Consider the following 18823-nt stretch of genomic DNA (forward strand, 5'->3'; position numbering starts at 1 on the left):
AGGAGAGGAGCAGGCAGGGTTTAGTTGTGACTACATATCACACTCACATGGCAGAGGAAGCGGAACTGGTGGTACTTCCACCTGAAGCTGCGGTCGTACGCTCCGGGTGAACCTCCCTGCCGTGACCTGCACACACACACACACACACACACACACAAAAGGAGAGGAAGAAGAGAGGTATTTGGTCAATTTTAAACTGCTCAAGTGATTCCCGTAGAGAATCATGATTAAAAAAACGACGGTGTTAATAAACTAACGCAAACACGCCCTGTTTCTGTTGATCAGAAGCACGGCGCTGTCCTTTAAGAAGCCCTCGTGTTCCGTGTTGCCGGCCAGAGCCTTTTCTGTTCTAAACACACACGCTGGGTCTCCAAGAGAGAGCCTGGGCCTGCAGCTGTGTTAGTATAAGCTCAACCAACACACATACACACACACACACACACGGGATATGTGCTGAGTCAGCAGCGAGGCTGAGACACAGGGAGAGAAAGATAAAGGGAGGATGGGAAGAGAGAGTGAAATGAAGGGGGAGAAGAAGATGGAGGCCTGTAATGCGTCTGGTTTATTCTCTCCTAGCTGCCAGGCTCTTCCCGGTCTGGGTTAGGAAATGGGAGACCGCAGCGGCACACACACACTGCTGCAGTGTAGAGAAGACTCAGGAGCCCTCCGTGACCACCGTGCTAAAAATATGTTCAAATATCAGCGTAAAAACGGCTTTCAGCACACACACACACACACACACACACACACACACACACACACACACACACACACACACACACACACACACACACACACACACACACACACACACACACACACACACACACACACACACACACACACACACACACACACACACACACACACACACGTCAGTGCCGTCTGCTGTGGATCAGTTGATGCACATCTGCACATTCTCCTGACGTCTGCGGTGGGATTCGAGACTGCTTCAAGCTAGGCAAACATCCACAGGCTGAGGGGAAAAGGTGTGTGTGTGTATGTGTGTGTGTATATGTGTGTGTGTGTGTGTGTGTGTGTGTGTGTGTGTGTGTGTGTGTGTGTGTGTGTGTGTGAGAGAGTGAGCTACTAGCATGAACAAGTTGAAAATATGACTTCATGTTAAAATACCTGTGAGGCTTAAGTTTATTCTGTCTGGCTCAAAGAAATATTGAGAAATAGAAATGAAAGGCAATGGATTAAACATGGACTCAATAAAAAGTTGAAATCAAAAGATGATGTGGTTTAGATTAAGACAGTTTTGACCTTTTTCAAGGTTTCTAGATCAATATTTGCATTGCAGTTATGTCAGACTAAGGCAAATCATTGTGCAATAATAACAGAAAGTCTTATCGATTGAAGAACTGAAGGACAGACTCGTCTTTGCCTCGTCCTGAGACATTTTGATTTTGAAAAAAAGCAGCTTTGGGAGGAGGAAGGGCTGAGAGAATATTTACCCTGACTCAAACCCAGGTCGAGGGTCTTTAAAGGTGGTGGTGCGCGAGTTGTGGTCCACAAAATATCTGACTCCCTCGGCGGTGTACTTCATCTCCCAGCCCGGGGGCAGGGGGTGCTCCTTGATCATCCTGCAACAGGGAGAGGGCAGTGAGCACGGTCCCAGCCACAGGGGTCCCGTCCTGGGGATGAAACTAACACCCCTCCCCTTCAATCTGTGGATCTACAGCCCTGGAACTAAATCACAGCCGTGCCCGGGGGTGGAGATAATCTCCTCTGAGAGAAATTTCAGACGGCTTCCAAACTCTGGAGATGAACTCAGAATAAAGTCCCAAGAGTCTCCGCCAGAGAGGCCCATATTCAAAGTGATCTTATTATCTTAATGTGCCCATAGTTCCTGGTCCACCCTAGCTGCAGTTTCTGCCTCATTTCACAGAGCTAACCAAATACCCAGCGACACTTAAAGACGTCCAATTAGAAAAATTATAAGCAGCTAATAATTTCAATCATATTTGTTTCACCAGATCTGAGGGTATTACTCAATTTGTGTTTTCTCCATGTCCTTGGAGTTTAAATGCAAGAAAAACATGATGCCCCCCCCCCCAGGGGCGCAGGTGAGATTCTTGAAATGGGAGGGACGAAACAGAGAAATTACCTTCACGATATTTACTTACTATTTGTTTTACTATGTGTTTTATAACCATAAGTAACATTAATCGTGAGCTCAAATCTGAACTGTTTCAAGATCAAATATAATACAATGTAAGTATGTATGTGGATTAACAAATGAATTAGTATTTAACTTTAGTTGTTCATGTGAACAAATATATATATTGAAAAAAATGATTTAATAAAATTGAATATATCTATATTATACTTTCTCCCCCCTGCCCCCCCTTTATCAAATCAAATCACTATTCTTATCTCACACTGCACTGTTTGCTTGTAACATGTAATACTTGTGTTATACTTAAAGAAGGTTTGAATTGGTATTTTCTACGCTTTTGAATGACTGATTTTGAAAGTTATTGTCATTTTACAATGTGTTTCTGTTGAACTACATGTTAGCGCTTTTTTATTTATTTGTAACGCACTTGAATGGCCATGCGTTGAAATGTGCCATTTAGTAAATACGCCCTGAAAGCCTCAGAACTGTTTGAGATCTATTGTTTGTGTATTTTATAAAATTGTGTAATTTCTGTAAATATTTTTGTATCTTGGTGTAATATTCAGCTGTCTTTGGCTCTTTCTGCTGTAACAAATGAAAATTTCCCCTCTGTGGGAGGAATAAAGGGATTCTGATTCTGCCTACAGATGGTCTTCAGTAAACCCTTTCAGAGCAGTAAGTGGGTTTGTGAAAGAATGAGTGGCTCAAACAGGGGCCACTAACACCTTTTACAGAAACATTTCTACAGACGCCCTGAAGAAGATGTGTGGTAAGCAAGAAGTTAAAGGATCAATCAGAATGAGTGAGGTGAGGGAAAGCATTCAGCTCAGGCAGCGTTCAAAGGAAGTAGAGGGTGATGCCAGAAAAATGAAACAAATTGTAGGATAAGAGCCTAAAAAGGTTCCAAATCTTGCTAATTTTCTTTTTAATGCTTTGAACAGTCCAACATTAATATAAAGTTTGTCATGCTCCTGTAAAGTCTCAATTTGAATGGACTGCTCTGGAGATTTTGTCAAATTTCAAAAGTGAGAAACATCCCACAATGTAGACGATCCCTCTCATCATACTACCTGTGTATTATAAATATAGATTTTTCAGAACGAGCAAACACCAGAAGCAGCGTACCCTCTAACACACAGGCAAACACATGCAGACACACACTCCGTCAGACACACACACACACACACACACACACACACACGCACCCACATTATTTATTTTTCTAATTCTCACCCTTGGGTCCGGGGGTCGTCCCACTGTGTGGTCCGTGTGTTGTGGTTGACAAAGTAAATTCTGCCATTGTCCTGACGCTTCTCTGTGGACACAAACAGAACATGCAGAGCATTATGGGATTTATGATCTTATGATGAGAAGTTGGAGGATTGTGAAAGAACTCTGGGAAATCTGAGCGTCTCCGTCAGCAACTACTCTGCTCACTTTTCTGATGAAGAGAAAAAAATATCTCACCACCATGATAGAGAAACCTGCAGGCCTGTGTGATATTTCGCCGAGACTTGATTTAAATACCTCACCGGGGTAAGTGTGTGTGTGATAGTGTGTTGCAACAATGGCGTGGTGGGGGTGTTTGGAAGTCAAAGATGTTGGGAGGAACATCAAATAAAAAAATCTAAAACAATGAACAATACGTTCAAAGCTACTTTTACACAGAATAGTATTCACGGAAGTGTGTGTGTGTGTGTGTGTGTGTGTGTGTACGGTAGGCCGCTGGTCCCATGAGAGAGCAGTTGGTGCCCTATCCACCTCCCTCCCTCACCCTGACATCTTTTTCTCATTAACAGGAGTGTGTGGAGGGCCCAGAAACAGTAGTGCTCACATTGCAACTCTTACTTACTGCTCCACTCACTCCACCCCCACTCTACTATCCAGTTTGAACCCCCCATCCCCCCCTTTTTTTTAGTTTCTTCCATTCACCACTAGACTAGACTTTTGCTTCTCCTCCATCTTTCCCTCTTCTCTCTTCTCCTTCTCTTTTTGAATCTGTGCCTTAAACAAAAAAAGGAAAAAGCGAGGGAAGTGACCGCAGATGAAAAGAGCGCCAGAGGAGCCGCTCTGAGCCAGTCAGATAATTGAGGTTTTCGTCTCGAGGTACCGCAACATGCTGAAAAGGCATCATGGGCAGAGGGAGGCTTTTTTCGGAGTGAACATGAAGTCTATGAAAATACTGATGGGGGGCTGCCAGCAGCGTTCCTTTATGAATGAATGAATGTGTCTGTGTGATTCTACATGGATCCCATTACATTAGTCATTTGAAGATGAAGAGTCCCATCAATAACACACAGTCTCTGTCAGCGGTGGACATAAGATCAGAGGCGGTGTATACAGTGGTGAAGTGGGATAACATGAGCAGAGTGTTGAGCCAATAGGCATTAAATCCAGTTCTCCAACAATGTAATGAACACCGGGGACTACAATAAATAAGGCAAATAATAAAGAGCCACAGAATTGTTTCTGATGTCGATGTGTGATGTGTGTGGATAAGAGAAAATGCTGAAAACATTTTGCACCAATGCTCCCAAAGCTCACTTCCTTACAGCTGTCTGTAGAAACATAAAGCACAGTTTGAAGATACTCTTTTTATGATTGGATTGCTCTGCTGCAATCAAAATTCCTTAGAGAATAATGGCCAGGTTTTCAGGTTTGATGAAATAAAAAAGTAAGAATCCAGTCCTAACTGACCACACTTAAACCCTTCCAGCAGGAATACAATCCGACAGAAGTACAACAGGTCAGACATCCTCTATGAGGGGAAATGTGTGTGTCCGACAAACTTACCCCATCCAGGAGGCAGCCCGCCCAGAGGGTCATTTTCCACCGGAGCACCGGACGGCTGAGGGAGAAACAGAGAGAGACAAAACAAATCCGGTTAGGACACCTTTCTGTCTCCGTCCACTGTTCTTCTCCTCCACGCTGCTTTCTCTCTCAAGAGTTTGTCCTCCTTGAAATTCTCCTGTCAGTCCACTGTTTCTCAAAGCCGCACGAGGAGGTGAAAAAGCAACCCAAAAAATAACGAGTTCAGGCGAATAAGAAAAAAAATAAGAAATATAAAAACTCACTCAGTAAAGTTTTCCCACATTTGGAAAATCAAGTCAAGCCTTGACCCCTCACAAAACCAGGGATGATACCTGCGGGTATGTGATGCATGTTTGTGTGTGTGTGTGAGTGTGCCTGTGCGTGTGTGTGTGTGTGTGTGTGTGTGTGTGTGTGTGTGTGTGAAGGTGTTAAGGGGTGGGGGGGCTCCTCTCTGCTGAGGCGGTCAGGGGCAACTGAGGGAGCTGTCGACCGGCGGCTCGTATGCCTTCCAAAAACTACACGCTCGGTAGGAGGATAAAACAACAACGCTGTTCCAATGAGCTCACTTGCTGGATGCAAAGCCCCGCCCCCCCCCCCGGCTTCCCGCTCACCTCCTCAAACACACCCCACCTCCTTCCTCCACCCTGGCACCCCTCCTTACTCCACCCTGAGGTCCTCCTCCTCCCTCCTTTCACTCTCTTCTAGCGCTGCTGTGAAAGTAGGCAGGAAAGTGCGATGTCTGAGGGAACTGAGGGAACATTCATGCCTGTTCCAGACTGGACACCCCCCCCCCCAGCCCGCCTCCTCACCGGTCGCCCCAACCCACCCCAGGCCTGACAAAAGGCACCTTTATTCACCCTGGGCCTGGAAACAACTGTGGGGTTTACTCAGCCTGCACTCATATACACACACACACAGAAAAAAAAGTGTGTGTGCCTCGGTGTGGAAAGTTTGTCCGTGGCAAACAGTCCGTCAATGTGTACGTTCTTATGGAATACACACACATACACTCGCATGAATAAATTAGCGAGTGGAAAAGCAGCTGAAAAGGCGCTTGTTGGGAATTAGTGGCTGCCGACGGGTCGCCATGCTACGCCGTGTTTATCAAAGGTGGAGGTGTGCTGCAAAAAACTGCAACACCATTAACTGGATCAGCAGGAGGAGCACAAGCCCCTCTATGACAACATGTAACACTGGCTACTGTTAGCCGAGCGGTACAAAAAAAGTGGAAAAGACTCTTCTCTTCTCTTAAATGACGGGTGATGGCGGCACAGTTAGTGCTTGTTGTCCTTTAGTAGCTACACTAAAGGGAAAAAATCATTTTCCAAATGAAAGCTGGTGGCGCTTCAAAGGTTTTTTCTTTCGCTGAGACATGTTGTGCCACAGAAGTGATGATTGTTTCCTGAGAAAACAGAAAGTTCAGTATTATCCACCAAACGTCAACGTCACTTTACGCCACAAAACAGAAATGTGACTGTGCCCATTTAAAGTGGCTCTGTCATGGAAACTGTGAGGGAGCGGGGATGGAAAGGACGGGGCCTGCTGGAGGGGCCAGAGCGGGCACACAGGGTTAAAGGGTGTCTGTGTGTGTGTGTCACTCCCATCAACAGCCAATCTATGCGCCTGCACCCCACCCATATGGGTTTTTCTGTGACTAAAAAAGGTAAAAGGAGAATATAATGATATAAAGACACGATGACTTCATCCTGGCTCTGACCATTCAGCTCCTCGGCAGCTTCCAGACAGAGGGAGGCTGGGGGGGAGGAAAAGAAAAGACTGAGAAAACAAGGGAGGGAGAGGAAGAGAGGGAAAGCAGCATGTTGGCAGAAACGTGTGAAATAATGGCAGGGTGTTATGGATATGGAAGTAAAACGCCATAAAGGAGCGTTTCAAGGCCAGGTACCACAGCTGAAAAAAGGCAGTTTCAGCTGGTCGCTATTCTCATGTTTTAACACTTTTACACCTCAAAGTAAAAAATAAAGTTAGGGTAAAAACTGAAGTCAAATTGCTGTTGCGTAGACGACTTGTCACTTGTTTGCAAAGAGAGGAGGCACATCTCTGCACACAGAGAGAGGAAGGGGATAACAGGAATCTCATGAACTGGAGGTCAGTGAGTTTATCAGCCTCTCAAACATGGCAGCTCAGCACTATGCTTCAGCCTGATCTAGACAAGCAAATTTAGTTTGAATAAGTTAGAAACTTCTAATGTGATTGTAACAGTGTGCATGTATAACTGCAATGTTTAGCAATGACGAATGTGATGCTGCTGAAGATTAGCATCTGCACTTCTTGCTCCCTCCATGAATTTGAAATTGAGGCAAAAAAATGTAAGCAGAGGAAGTATAAAATAGAGATAACCCACTTGATAAGGTGCACACATAGCTGTTTTTGAAGACAATTGTGCACCAAAATAACTGTTCACATAAGCCTAACACATTTCACTCCTTTAAAGAGTCCTGTCCTGCTGATGTTCAGGTGTATATCAGTATGTAGTGTCTCTACTTTAAAGAGTCCTCTCCTGCTGATGTTCAGGTGTATATCAGTATGTACTGTCTCTACTTTAAAGAGTCCTCTCTGCTGACGTTCAGGTGTATATCAGTATGTACTGTCTCTACTTTAAAGAGTCCTCTCCTGCTGATGTTCAGGTGTATATCAGTATGTAGTGTCTCTACTTTAAAGAGTCCTCTCCTGCTGATGTTCAGGTGTATATCAGTATGTAGCGTCTCTACTTTAAAGAGTCCTCTCTGCTGATGTTCAGGTGTATATCAGTATGTACTGTCTCTACTTTAAAGAGTCCTCTCCTGCTGATGTTCAGGTGTATATCAGTATGTAGTGTCTCTACTTTAAAGAGTCCTCTCCTGCTGATGTTCAGGTGTATATCAGTATGTACTGTCTCTACTTTAAAGAGTCCTCTCCTGCTGATGTTCAGGTGTATATCAGTATGTAGTGTCTCTACTTTAAAGAGTCCTCTCCTGCTGATGTTCAGGTGTATATCAGTATGTAGTGTCTCTACTTTAAAGAGTCCTCTCCTGCTGATGTTCAGGTGTATATCAGTATGTAGTGTCTCTACTTTAAAGAGTCCTCTCCTGCTGATGTTCAGGTGTATATCAGTATGTAGTGTCTCTACTTTAAAGAGTCCTCTCCTGCTGATGTTCAAGTGTATATCAGTATGTAGAGTCTCTACTTTAAAGAGTCCTCTCCTGCTGATGTTCAGGTGTATATCAGTATGTAGTGTCTCTACTTTAAAGAGTTCTCTCCTGCTGATGTTCAGGTGTATATCAGTATGTAGCGTCTCTACTTTAAAGAGTCCTCTCCTGCTGATGTTCAGGTGTATATCATGTATGATGTGTTGGATCACGAGCCAATAGAAAGTTTTACATAGTGATGTCACTAGTTACAGAAGTAAACAAAGGAGTCCAATGGAAGGGGGGGGGGTGTAGTTTGGGGAACACCATAGTAAGGCACTAAAACCTATAACTCAGTAAAGGAAAGGGAAACTAAAAAAAAGCAGAATAGGGCCTCTTTAATAACATTTTTTAAATGAGTTTTCGCAAGTAGCGAATCAGTTCTGTCACTACCCGATCTGCGTAGAACCGATTGGGTTTCCGGTACGGAATGGGTAATGACAGGTCCAATCAACCAAGGTATACTCAGTGTATCACAAAAGACAAATAACAGCTGGGAGGGAATGCCACACGTGATAGAGGATAGTTATGGTAGTTTTCCTGCTGGTTTGCTCCCTTTACAGTCAGCAGCAGCGGTGTGACGGCTCATGGAGGATATCACACTGCTTCAAAACTCTTAATGCCTTATTGCTAAATCTGCTTCATGATTCACACTCTTTCTATGAGTCATCAGGCAGTCAGACATAAACAGATCGGACACACATAGTGTGTTTTTTTAGATTTAGAGTGATTTTCCAAGGACAGCATTATAAGAAGTCTACTGCAAATAAATAACTATAAATCCTAAAGAAATATAAAAACACTTCTTATAGATCCAGGACATACAGCTCTGGAAAAAAATAAGAGACCACTGCAGCACTACCCGTTTCTCTGGTGTTACTATTTATGTGTTGGAGTTAAATTATTATTTATATTTTTTTATTGTATTCTATATATAACTACTGACAACATTTCTCTGTGTTGGAGTTCAACAAACACTGGAATGGCTGCCATACATGTAGAGATAAAGATTTACGAAACACTTGGAGTGGACTTTTCATTTTTTTCCGGAGCTGTTGATGACAATCTTTATGTTTTTAAGATCTAAAAGTAATACACTGATAGTTGTCTGCACATCCATGGGTATGTTGCAAATAGGAACAGGTAAAAGCTCACTTGGCATGCTTTTAGTGCCGTCAAAATGTCAACAAATATAGGCTTTAAATGTGTCTGTCTCTTAATGAACAACTCTTTTGTCGATGGGTAAAAATACTAGAATGGCGCTTTGTTTGGTTGTTCAATAAAACCAGCAGAGAGTAAATCCTCTTAAACTTCAGGATGAAAGGACTTTTTCTGTCTTTTATTCATAACATGTTGACAACTTCAGTGTAGTTTAAATCACTTCTGTTCATTGTCCGTTCAGAGCATAAACAACTTATGGAAACATGAGCACTGACGGGTTGTGTGTAAACATCAGTGGGCCTGACATTCAGCCGTGTGTGATAAAACACAGGGCTTATTCAGGTGCTGCTGTTAGGGCTCCTTGTCCCCGCCAGAATGGATAGAAAGTGGAGGGAGTAAAAGAGGGAGACTATGGAGAGGAGAGAGAGGAGAGAGAGGAGGGAGAGAAAGATAGAAGTTGGAGAGTTAAGGTGAAAGCAGCAAAAGAAAAAGAGGAAGATGTTTGTGAAATGACCTGAGATAAAAAGGTCTTTCCAATGCAGAAAAGGGTGATTTGGAGATTGAAATCAAGACTTGTGGGATTTTGGGGAGCTGACAGAATGATTGGAGGGGGTGGGGGTTTGGGTGGGGTTAAATGGAGGGATAGAGGTTAAAGAAAGAAAGACTGGTAAAGGTAAAGAGAAGGGGGGAAGGGAGACGGGCGAGCCGGAAACAGAAGTTAATGACCCTGAGGCTGCGCTCTCTGGGGTTCCTAACGAGCTGCAATTACTCTGAAAACACACACACACACACACACACACACACACACCCACCCATTGTGGACCAGCTGAAGAATATCTACAAGCATTCATGAGCAACTATTGCATAAACACTCTGAATGCATGCACGGTTTTGTGGTTGTGTTTATGAGTTTGCAGAGGCACAACTTTACACAATGTGTGTATGATTTTATGTGTGTGTGTTTGGGCACAGAGACACCAGTTACAGCGTCATGGGGGATGGATAGCGCCCCTGGACTCTCTTTGGTTGTCATGTGCCACAAACAAAAAATGTGGCACCTGACCTCGACATTACAGCCCTGTGAACACGTCTGCTCAAACACACACTCTGAGAGGAGGAGCATGTGATTTACACACATCAGCTTCAACACACACACACACACACACACACACACCCACCCACCCACACACACACACACACACAATATTACAGAATCGGCCACAGGAAATAAAAGTCACACAACAAGTCCAGTTGTATAATGGCAGGATAGGACAACGAATTATAGAATTATTTCTATAACTCATGCCGTGTCGCCACAGCGAGCCTGGCGGGGGGCCAGGTTAACATGTGGATGTGCTCCCAGAAACTATGAGCTCTTTTGTGTGTGTTTCCTTGTTCACACACACTGGAGCCATAAATAGTAGCTGCTATCAGCAGTGTGGGCATTCCAAGTCAGAGCAGTGTACTATCAACATGGAGGGCAGAGCTGCCTATTGGCTTTTCTCACACACACTGAGGGAGGGAGGAAACAAGTGCAGAGGAGGACGACGACATGAGGAAAAGAAGAATTCTCTGCTGCTTGTATGTTTAACTGGCCAGAAGTTTGATTAGAGTTAATGCTCAAAGTTCAACGACTCTGACTTCACTGGTGTGAGAAGAGTGAATATTCTGGTTAAAACGATTTTATAAACCTTAGTTTCAAACTTCAACAAAGACCACATAGCCACACGCAGACGGAGACAAGTCATGAAGATGGACAGAGTGTTAAATGAGTATTATTTAAATGTGAAATTGGCAATGAGTGGATAAAGATGGACATGGTTCATGAATAACGATTAAATAGATGGATGCATGGAAAGAAAGAAGTAAGGATTTTAAACACATAAACACCCAGAACACATGCAAACACACAAACAGCCTCAGTGCGCAAATGCACGCTCAATAACACACAGAGCAGGTCGGGTTATTTTTCTAGAAGCCTATAATAAGTTTTAAGGCTGGTTTCACTAATGGTCCATTGAGAATACTCTGTTGTTGAAATCCTATAACCCTTAACTGCCGGGCCGCTGCCTGACCTTGGCGTCTTCATTGGGAGGACGGCGACAGTCAGAGATACAGCTGAACCTGACTCCCCCGTAAAACACCATAAACAAAACTTAAATATCAGTTGTAACGTCCCCTGAACACGATGTCTTCTGACTGTGAGACTGTGAAAGTAGACCGCGCTGTGTTTCTCAGAACATGCACTGATGGTGTTCAGTCCCGGGTGCAATCTTAAACAAAATATATAACCTGACATTTAATTTAAAAGTATTTTTCTGTGTTTTCAATGTGTGTAACTCTGGCCAAACTTGTGTGTGTAGTGTCTCTACTTTAAAGAGTCCTCTCTTGCTGATGTTCAGGTGTATATCAGTATGTAGTGTCTCTACTTTAAAGAGTCCTCTCTTGCTGATGTTCAGGTGTATATCAGTATGTAGTGTCTCTACTTTAAAGAGTCCTCTCCTGCTGATGTTCAGGTGTATATCAGTATGTAGTGTCTCTACTTTAAAGAGTCCTCTCCTGCTGATGTTCAGGTGTATATCAGTATGTAGCGTCTCTACTTTAAAGAGTCCTCTCCTGCTGATGTTCAGGTGTATATCAGTATGTAGTGTCTCTACTTTAAAGAGTCCTCTCCTGCTGATGTTCAGGTGTATATCAGTATGTAGAGTCTCTACTTTAAAGAGTCCTCTCCTGCTGATGCTCAGGTGTATATCAGTATGTAGCGTCTCTACTTTAAAGAGTCCTCTCCTGCTGATGTTCAGGTGTATATCAGTATGTAGCGTCTCTACTTTAAAGAGTCCTCTCCTGCTTATGTTCAGGTGTATATCAGTATGTAGTGTCTCTACTTTAAAGAGTCCTCTCCTGCTGATGTTCAGGTGTATATCAGTATGTAGTGTCTCTACTTTAAAGAGTCCTCTCCTGCTGATGTTCAGGTGTATATCAGTATGTAGTGTCTCTACTTTAAAGAGTCCTCTCCTGCTGATGTTCAGGTGTATATCAGTATGTAGCGTCTCTACTTTAAAGAGTCTTCTCTGTGTGATTTTGAAGTGTAAATGCAATCACTAAAATCACAACGTTGGGCCATAATCAGACTGCATCATGGTCACAAAAAATTCACGTTAGCACTGCTAAGCTAAAGGTGGATAATGTTTGAGTTCTGTACTCTCATTTAGCCCCTGGATAGCAATCTCCATTTCTATGACACAAAGAACTTTCAGGCGTTCACCATTGGGGTATTCAGTTAAAAATAATGTAGAAAAAACTTGGAAAATCACTTTAGCTTGTGTGGACCACATACCTTACCTGACAACATTTCTCTGTGTTGGAATTTAACAGACACTGGAATGGCTGCCATACATGTAGAGATAAAGATTTAAAAAACATTTGGAGTGGTCTCTGTATGTTGATATCAAGACTAGGGAACCGGAAGTAGTAATATGCTAACTCATTCCCCTTTTGAGGGACTCATTCCTGCAACATGTACCTGGTAGAGGAAGCGCTGGCTGAACTGGTGCATGGCGCCCTGCAGCTGGCTGCGCTGGCTCTGCCACTGCTGGTAGTTGCGCACCGACTCTGCCGTGGGCCTCTGCCAGGTGGTGGTTCTGGTGTTGTGGTCGACATAGTAGTACCTTCCCCGCTGGTCCACTCGCTTCTCCCAGCTGAAAAAGAAACAGAGAGGGGTGAATCGGGGGTGGTGGCTGTGTCTTTCAACAACATCTGCTTTAGGCACGTCCAGAATTGGAGGTTGTAATAAATAGCTGGGCTGCTGATAGTAACGGTCAAGGGGTGGGGGGGAGAGGAATGAAAAAAGAGGGGATAAAAGGGTTAAAAAAGAGAGTAGGATGGGTGCGCCATGGAGAAAGAAATGATTAAATATGAAACGATAGATGTCGCTGGTTGTGAAATGTCAGATGGTTAAAATGAATACCAAAATATAAGGCTGCACACGTATGTATGTTTATAAGTATGTATAAATGTATATTTGTGAATTCCTCCCTCTGTTTTATTTGACCAACGATGAAATATAAACTGCATGAGTCGTGTTTTTGTAATCAGCTTAATGTAAATATATGACTGATTAGATTTTTGTTTCTTTACTTCACTTTGTGTTTATGTTTTATTTTTGCTTTTTCTTGTTTTCTTTGCTCTGATTTACGTACGCTATATGGAAAAATATGAGTTTGTGTTCTGAACAAGTATATCTGTTAAATAGACAGGCCAATAAAAAAAAGTGTTTAACTTTGAATAGAGCTGTATTTTGTGGTGATATGGTCTGGCTGAGTCTCAGATGTCATTAAACAGTTAATCACCTCAGAAGACAATGGCAGCCCCCGATCACACTGCTGAGGGAAACAATGGAGGTTTCTGAGTGCATCTGCTGTGTGTGTTTCTGTGTCAGTGCCTGCCAGTGGCATGACAAGATTTCTATGTATACCCTTTTCTTCCCCCGAGATGGGGGGGGTCTGGACATAGACTGAGATATACACAGTTCACACACACACAGTCACACACACACACACACACACACACACACACACACACACACACACACACACACACACACACACACACACACACACACACACACACACACACACACACACACACACACACACACACACACACACACACACACAGCTGCTATTCTCATATCTCTGACTTCAGTGCAGTAGAATTTAAAAGAGAAAACAGCATCAACGGCCGTATGCTAACAAAAACATAGAGCAGACACCAGCAGGCCTGGGAAATGAAGAGGCACGGAACCATTTACTGCAGGATGTGAGTCAGGGTGTATTGGCAAATGTTTTATTACTTATTAGCATTTATTAAGCACTATTCATTAAGAATGTCTGGAGTATTTCATGTGTTTGTCTTCAGATGAAAATGACGTGTGATTCCAACCACGGACAGTGCAGTCATTATTGTATCAGTCATGTCCAGAAATGTTCAGTGACAGCTTTTCAATATACTCCCCAGAAGTAAAAGGAGTACTCCGGTTATCAGAGGTGGGAAGTTACTAAGTACATTTAGGGCGGTGGTGGCAAAGTCCTTAGGGACTTGGCCTGGGAACTGGAAGGTCACAAGTGCTGTGGTGTCCCTTAGTAAGGCACCGTTCCCTACACTGCTCCCCGGGCGCCGTACAAATGGCAGCCTACTGCTCCTAACACTTGGATGGGTCAAATGCAGAATGTAAAATTTCCCCTCTGTGGGACAATTAAGGGTATCCTCCTACCTTCTTCTTCTTACTCAAGTACTGTTATTTTGAGGCAGGCTACTTGTACTTTAATTGAGTATTTACCTTTTGGGCTACTTCCTCCTTATACTCCACTACATTCAGAGGTAAATGGTGTACTTTTACTCCACTGCATGTATTGAATCCCTTTAGTTTCTTTACAGATCTGGATTAATGATGGTAAATATAATCAGCCCTTAAATCAGACTTTAGTTCACCTGCAGTAAATCCAGCAGCTACCCTGCAGTATACAAAGCCATTCAAACTAGCTGCACCTTTACCAGCTCTGAGAACACTTTAATGATCAATCATTATAAAACATATCAGAGATATTATTCTGAAATGGACCAATCACACAATGACTACTTTTACTGTCGCTACTTTAAGTACATTTAGATGAGAGTACTTTCTACTTTCACTGGAGGAACATTTAGAATGCAGGACTTTTACTGTGACAGAGTATTCCTACACTCTGGTACTTCTACTTTACTCAAGTACAAGACCTGAGTACTTCTACTTTACTCAAGTACAAGATCTGAGTACTTCTACTTTTACTCAAGTACAAGATCTGAGTACTTCTACTTTTACTCAAGTACAAGATCTGAGTACTTCTACTTTTACTCAAGTACAAGATCTGAGTACTTCTACTTTTACTCAAGTACAAGATCTGAGTACTTCTACTTTTACTCAAGTACAAGATCTGAGTACTTCTACTTTTACTCAAGTACAAGATCTGAGTACTTCTACTTTTACTCAAGTACAAGATCTGAGTACTTCTACTTTTACTCAAGTACAAGATCTGAGTACTTCTACTTTACTCAAGTACAAGATCTGAGTACTTCTACTTTACTCAAGTACAAGATCAGAGTACTTCTACTTTTACTCAAGTACAAGCTCTGTGTACTTGAGTAAAAGTAGAAGTACATTAAGTATAGTACTTAATTAAAGGTAGTGATACTGCACTATAAACACTCAGTTAAGTAAAAGTCATACATTCTAAATAGCACTTAAGTAAAAAGTAAAAAAAAAAAAGTTCTGGTAGCAAAATATATTGTAATACCCAAAAGTAAAAGCACTCATTATGCAGAACGGACCAAATATTCTTAATTATTTTTATAAAAATATTTTTTTTTGTTTATATATTTGAATGACTTGATATACTACTGTGTAGGTTAACCTAGAGACCACTTCAGCATAATCAGTTTCTCTGGTTTTATTATTTATAGATACTGTATTTCTTTGAGTTGAATGTTTTTATTTTATGTTATTGTATTCTTTAAACTACTGACAACATTTCTCTGTGTTGGAGTTCAACAGACACTGGAATGGCTGCCATACATGTAGAGATAAAGATTTAAGAAACATTTGGAGTGGTCTCTTCATTTGAGCTGTATATGATAATGTATTAACTGATTTGTATTTTGTATAAATGATCTAAATCTGCAAAGTAGATAGTAACTAAATCTGTAAAATAAATGGTAGTGGAGTAAAAGTATAAAGTAGCATAACGTCGAAATACTATGTGAAAGTACTTAGTTACATTCCACCACTGATATTCACAACCTCTCACTGTCCCTGTAGTTTCACCGTTGTTACATGCGGGGTTGGGAGGGATATTTTAACAATGTTACGCAACAGAACAGCTCACAGAGAACAGATCAAATCTGATCCTTCACAACAAACACTATATGATCTTCTCAGTGTTTTACTGACATTGTAATCCTGCTAGTAATCCCCAACTTTTTAAAAATGTAACGGTAATCTGCTTACGTCTTTTAAGGTTACTGTAAGGGAATTACTGATATCTGTCCTTCTGCAATATCTCACTAACGCTGTCCACTCTTTTATCCTCACTACTGAGCACCTTCTATGTGAGACTGACACTGGGACCTCAAAGTATTAGTCTCAGGGGTTAGTGACTATATCGTGCATTAAAATGAACATACAACAACAATAAGAATAATAAGAACGAACAATTGTGTGTGTTTATAATCCCTCATGTTGTGTTTGCTGTATGAAATTAGGTGTTTCTGGCATTTCTGGATCCAACCATGCTAAACCAGCAATATGACAGTCTTCAAAAAACTAATTGGCACAATGAATCCTTTTAGTTTTGCTGTACTATAAAAAAATGTAAAAAAGGGTCACAAATATAAACCTACATTTTCTTAAATAATTATTAAGTTCACAAAACAACAGAACCCTTTTGTTTTTAGAAAAAGTTACTCAACGGGAGGGTCTGACTATTTGTTGGCACAATTTTCTGTGGCGGGTTAATCTGCATTTTGTGCTCAAGTGAGTTATGGGGCAGTAGGACAGTGTGTAAGGATTGGGTCAAAATAATATATGTGTTAAGCAGTCCTTTAATAAGCCATAGAAATGGTCTGGTTCTTTATAATATGTGTTTGCACCACCACTGGTATTTACTAGGGTCTAAAACTCCAAATGTATTTACCAGTTTAGCCACTGAGTCCACATGGTGCACATTATCAGCTGAACATTTCAGATCCCAAACAACAGATCACTCGATGAGCTGATGTGAGGATTTGCAAACATTTATTCTAAAAGGGGAACATCTATTTTGTTTTGTGGTCAGAAGTCTCAGCTACGTGACAGCACCCAGAGACCTGGTAGGTTTCTGTATCTGGCTCAAGGACACCTCAGCTGAGGGGATGATTGCAAACAGGGAGTTATTCGGTCTCTCTGACCACTATGCCTCTGAGCTTCCTCTTAAAAAGGGAAGTAAATACTGTTCCCTCTTTGATATTAGCATTAGCTAGTTATTTACTGGAGCCAGGGAAAAACCCAGAGCCCAACATGTCTGAGAGTCTCTACTTAGTTCCGCTATCTCACTTTAACTCTTCGCACTCATCTTGTCATTGACTATCTACTCCATGCATATCTGGGAACCGGTGGTGGAATGCATTTAAGTACTATTTTGAGGCACTTTATCTGAGCATTTTCTATTTATTCTACTTTACATTTCTACTCCACTACAGTTTGAAAGGCACATTGCACTTTTTACCCCTAACCTTATTAGCTAATTATTTTAAAGATTGAAATGTGAATGTAAAACATGACTCAATAATTAATGACAAACTGTATATATATTAAGGTCTAGATATGCAGTATCAATAATCAAAACCCAGTGATTTATTATACGTGATCCTAAAACGGGCAATAATGTGCAAGAAGTACTTGTTTGTAAAATGTAGTAATGGTACTTTTACTTAGGTAAAATATCTGAGAAATTCTTCCATCTCTGAAGTACATTTAGAAGTAAACGTATTTATACCATGAATTGTCCACATTATCACTTCACAGCACGTCCTTTCCATTGTTCACCATGTCTGATCCTCCAAGAGAGTATGCCTATTGATTAGTATCTTTGCAGGAATATAAGAACCAATAATGCTTTGTTTTATGTTTTCCATGTTGTAATATTTGCCTGTATGTGGCATTCAAGCTTTGTGCTAAAACAGTCCAGAGATGTCGAGCTATTAAATGTTTCTGTTCTGTAGTTTCAGACACAATACTGCCGATCTCTTCATGTGAACTGTCAGATATCTCTGTCCGTCCTGCAGTGAAGGGGCCATGTTTGTGTTTTACTCTCCGTCCGGATGATTGACTGGCGTTTGGTGATCAACTTCAAACACATTAAAAAGAATTGCCAATCATTAACAAAGGCAAATTAACACACAAGGCCAGCATCAAAATGCCACAAGCCCCCGACCGGGATCAGAGGCACTGCAGATCAAAGTCCGGCTCTGCTCTGATGAAGTTGTGGAAAGAGCTCGAGCAGCCTCTGTACGCTTGTTCCTGCTACAGGCTTGGTGCAGCTGTCCTTCTAGGATGGGATTTCCTTCTAATAAAACTATAGTTTATTAGTTCAAATCTAAGCTAGATGTTTGAAAATGAAATGCTTATTATTTTTAGCTTACAAATGCATTCTGTATTCTGCATTTTGTATATTTTGTAAGAAATCTAATAAAAAAGGAGAAAAGGCCACTGTGCATATTTAGTATATTTAGGTTATTATTCTACTTTTCTACCATTTTGCATGAAGGAGTTTCACTTGTAATGGAGTATTTTAAGACTATAGTGGTTGTACTTCTTCTTAAATAAAGGAGTACTTGTTCCGCTGTATCCTGCTCCGTTTGGTAAGCAGCAGTGAGGAGCTCTCTTCAGTCTGGCCTGGGATGGCTTTCATTATTTTAGCTTCCAAACCTCGATTGCCAAACACCCCCCACCCTGCCCCCGGACCCCCCCAGC

The 18823-nt window shown here is 41.8% G+C and overlaps 1 protein-coding gene across 1 annotated transcript in view; it reads right to left on the reverse strand.

Moving 5' to 3' along the window:
• wwp2 (WW domain containing E3 ubiquitin protein ligase 2) overlaps window positions 1–18823 on the reverse strand; it is a 63944-nt gene that overhangs the window by 11580 nt on the left and 33541 nt on the right. Inside the window, 5 exon segments of the mRNA XM_063899934.1 lie at window positions 48–126; window positions 1458–1586; window positions 3356–3437; window positions 4916–4970; window positions 12803–12977. Coding sequence (XP_063756004.1) covers window positions 48–126; window positions 1458–1586; window positions 3356–3437; window positions 4916–4970; window positions 12803–12977 — 520 coding nt within the window.

This window comes from Eleginops maclovinus, chromosome 2 (genome assembly GCF_036324505.1).
Source record: "Eleginops maclovinus isolate JMC-PN-2008 ecotype Puerto Natales chromosome 2, JC_Emac_rtc_rv5, whole genome shotgun sequence".
NCBI lineage: Eukaryota > Metazoa > Chordata > Actinopteri > Perciformes > Eleginopidae > Eleginops > Eleginops maclovinus.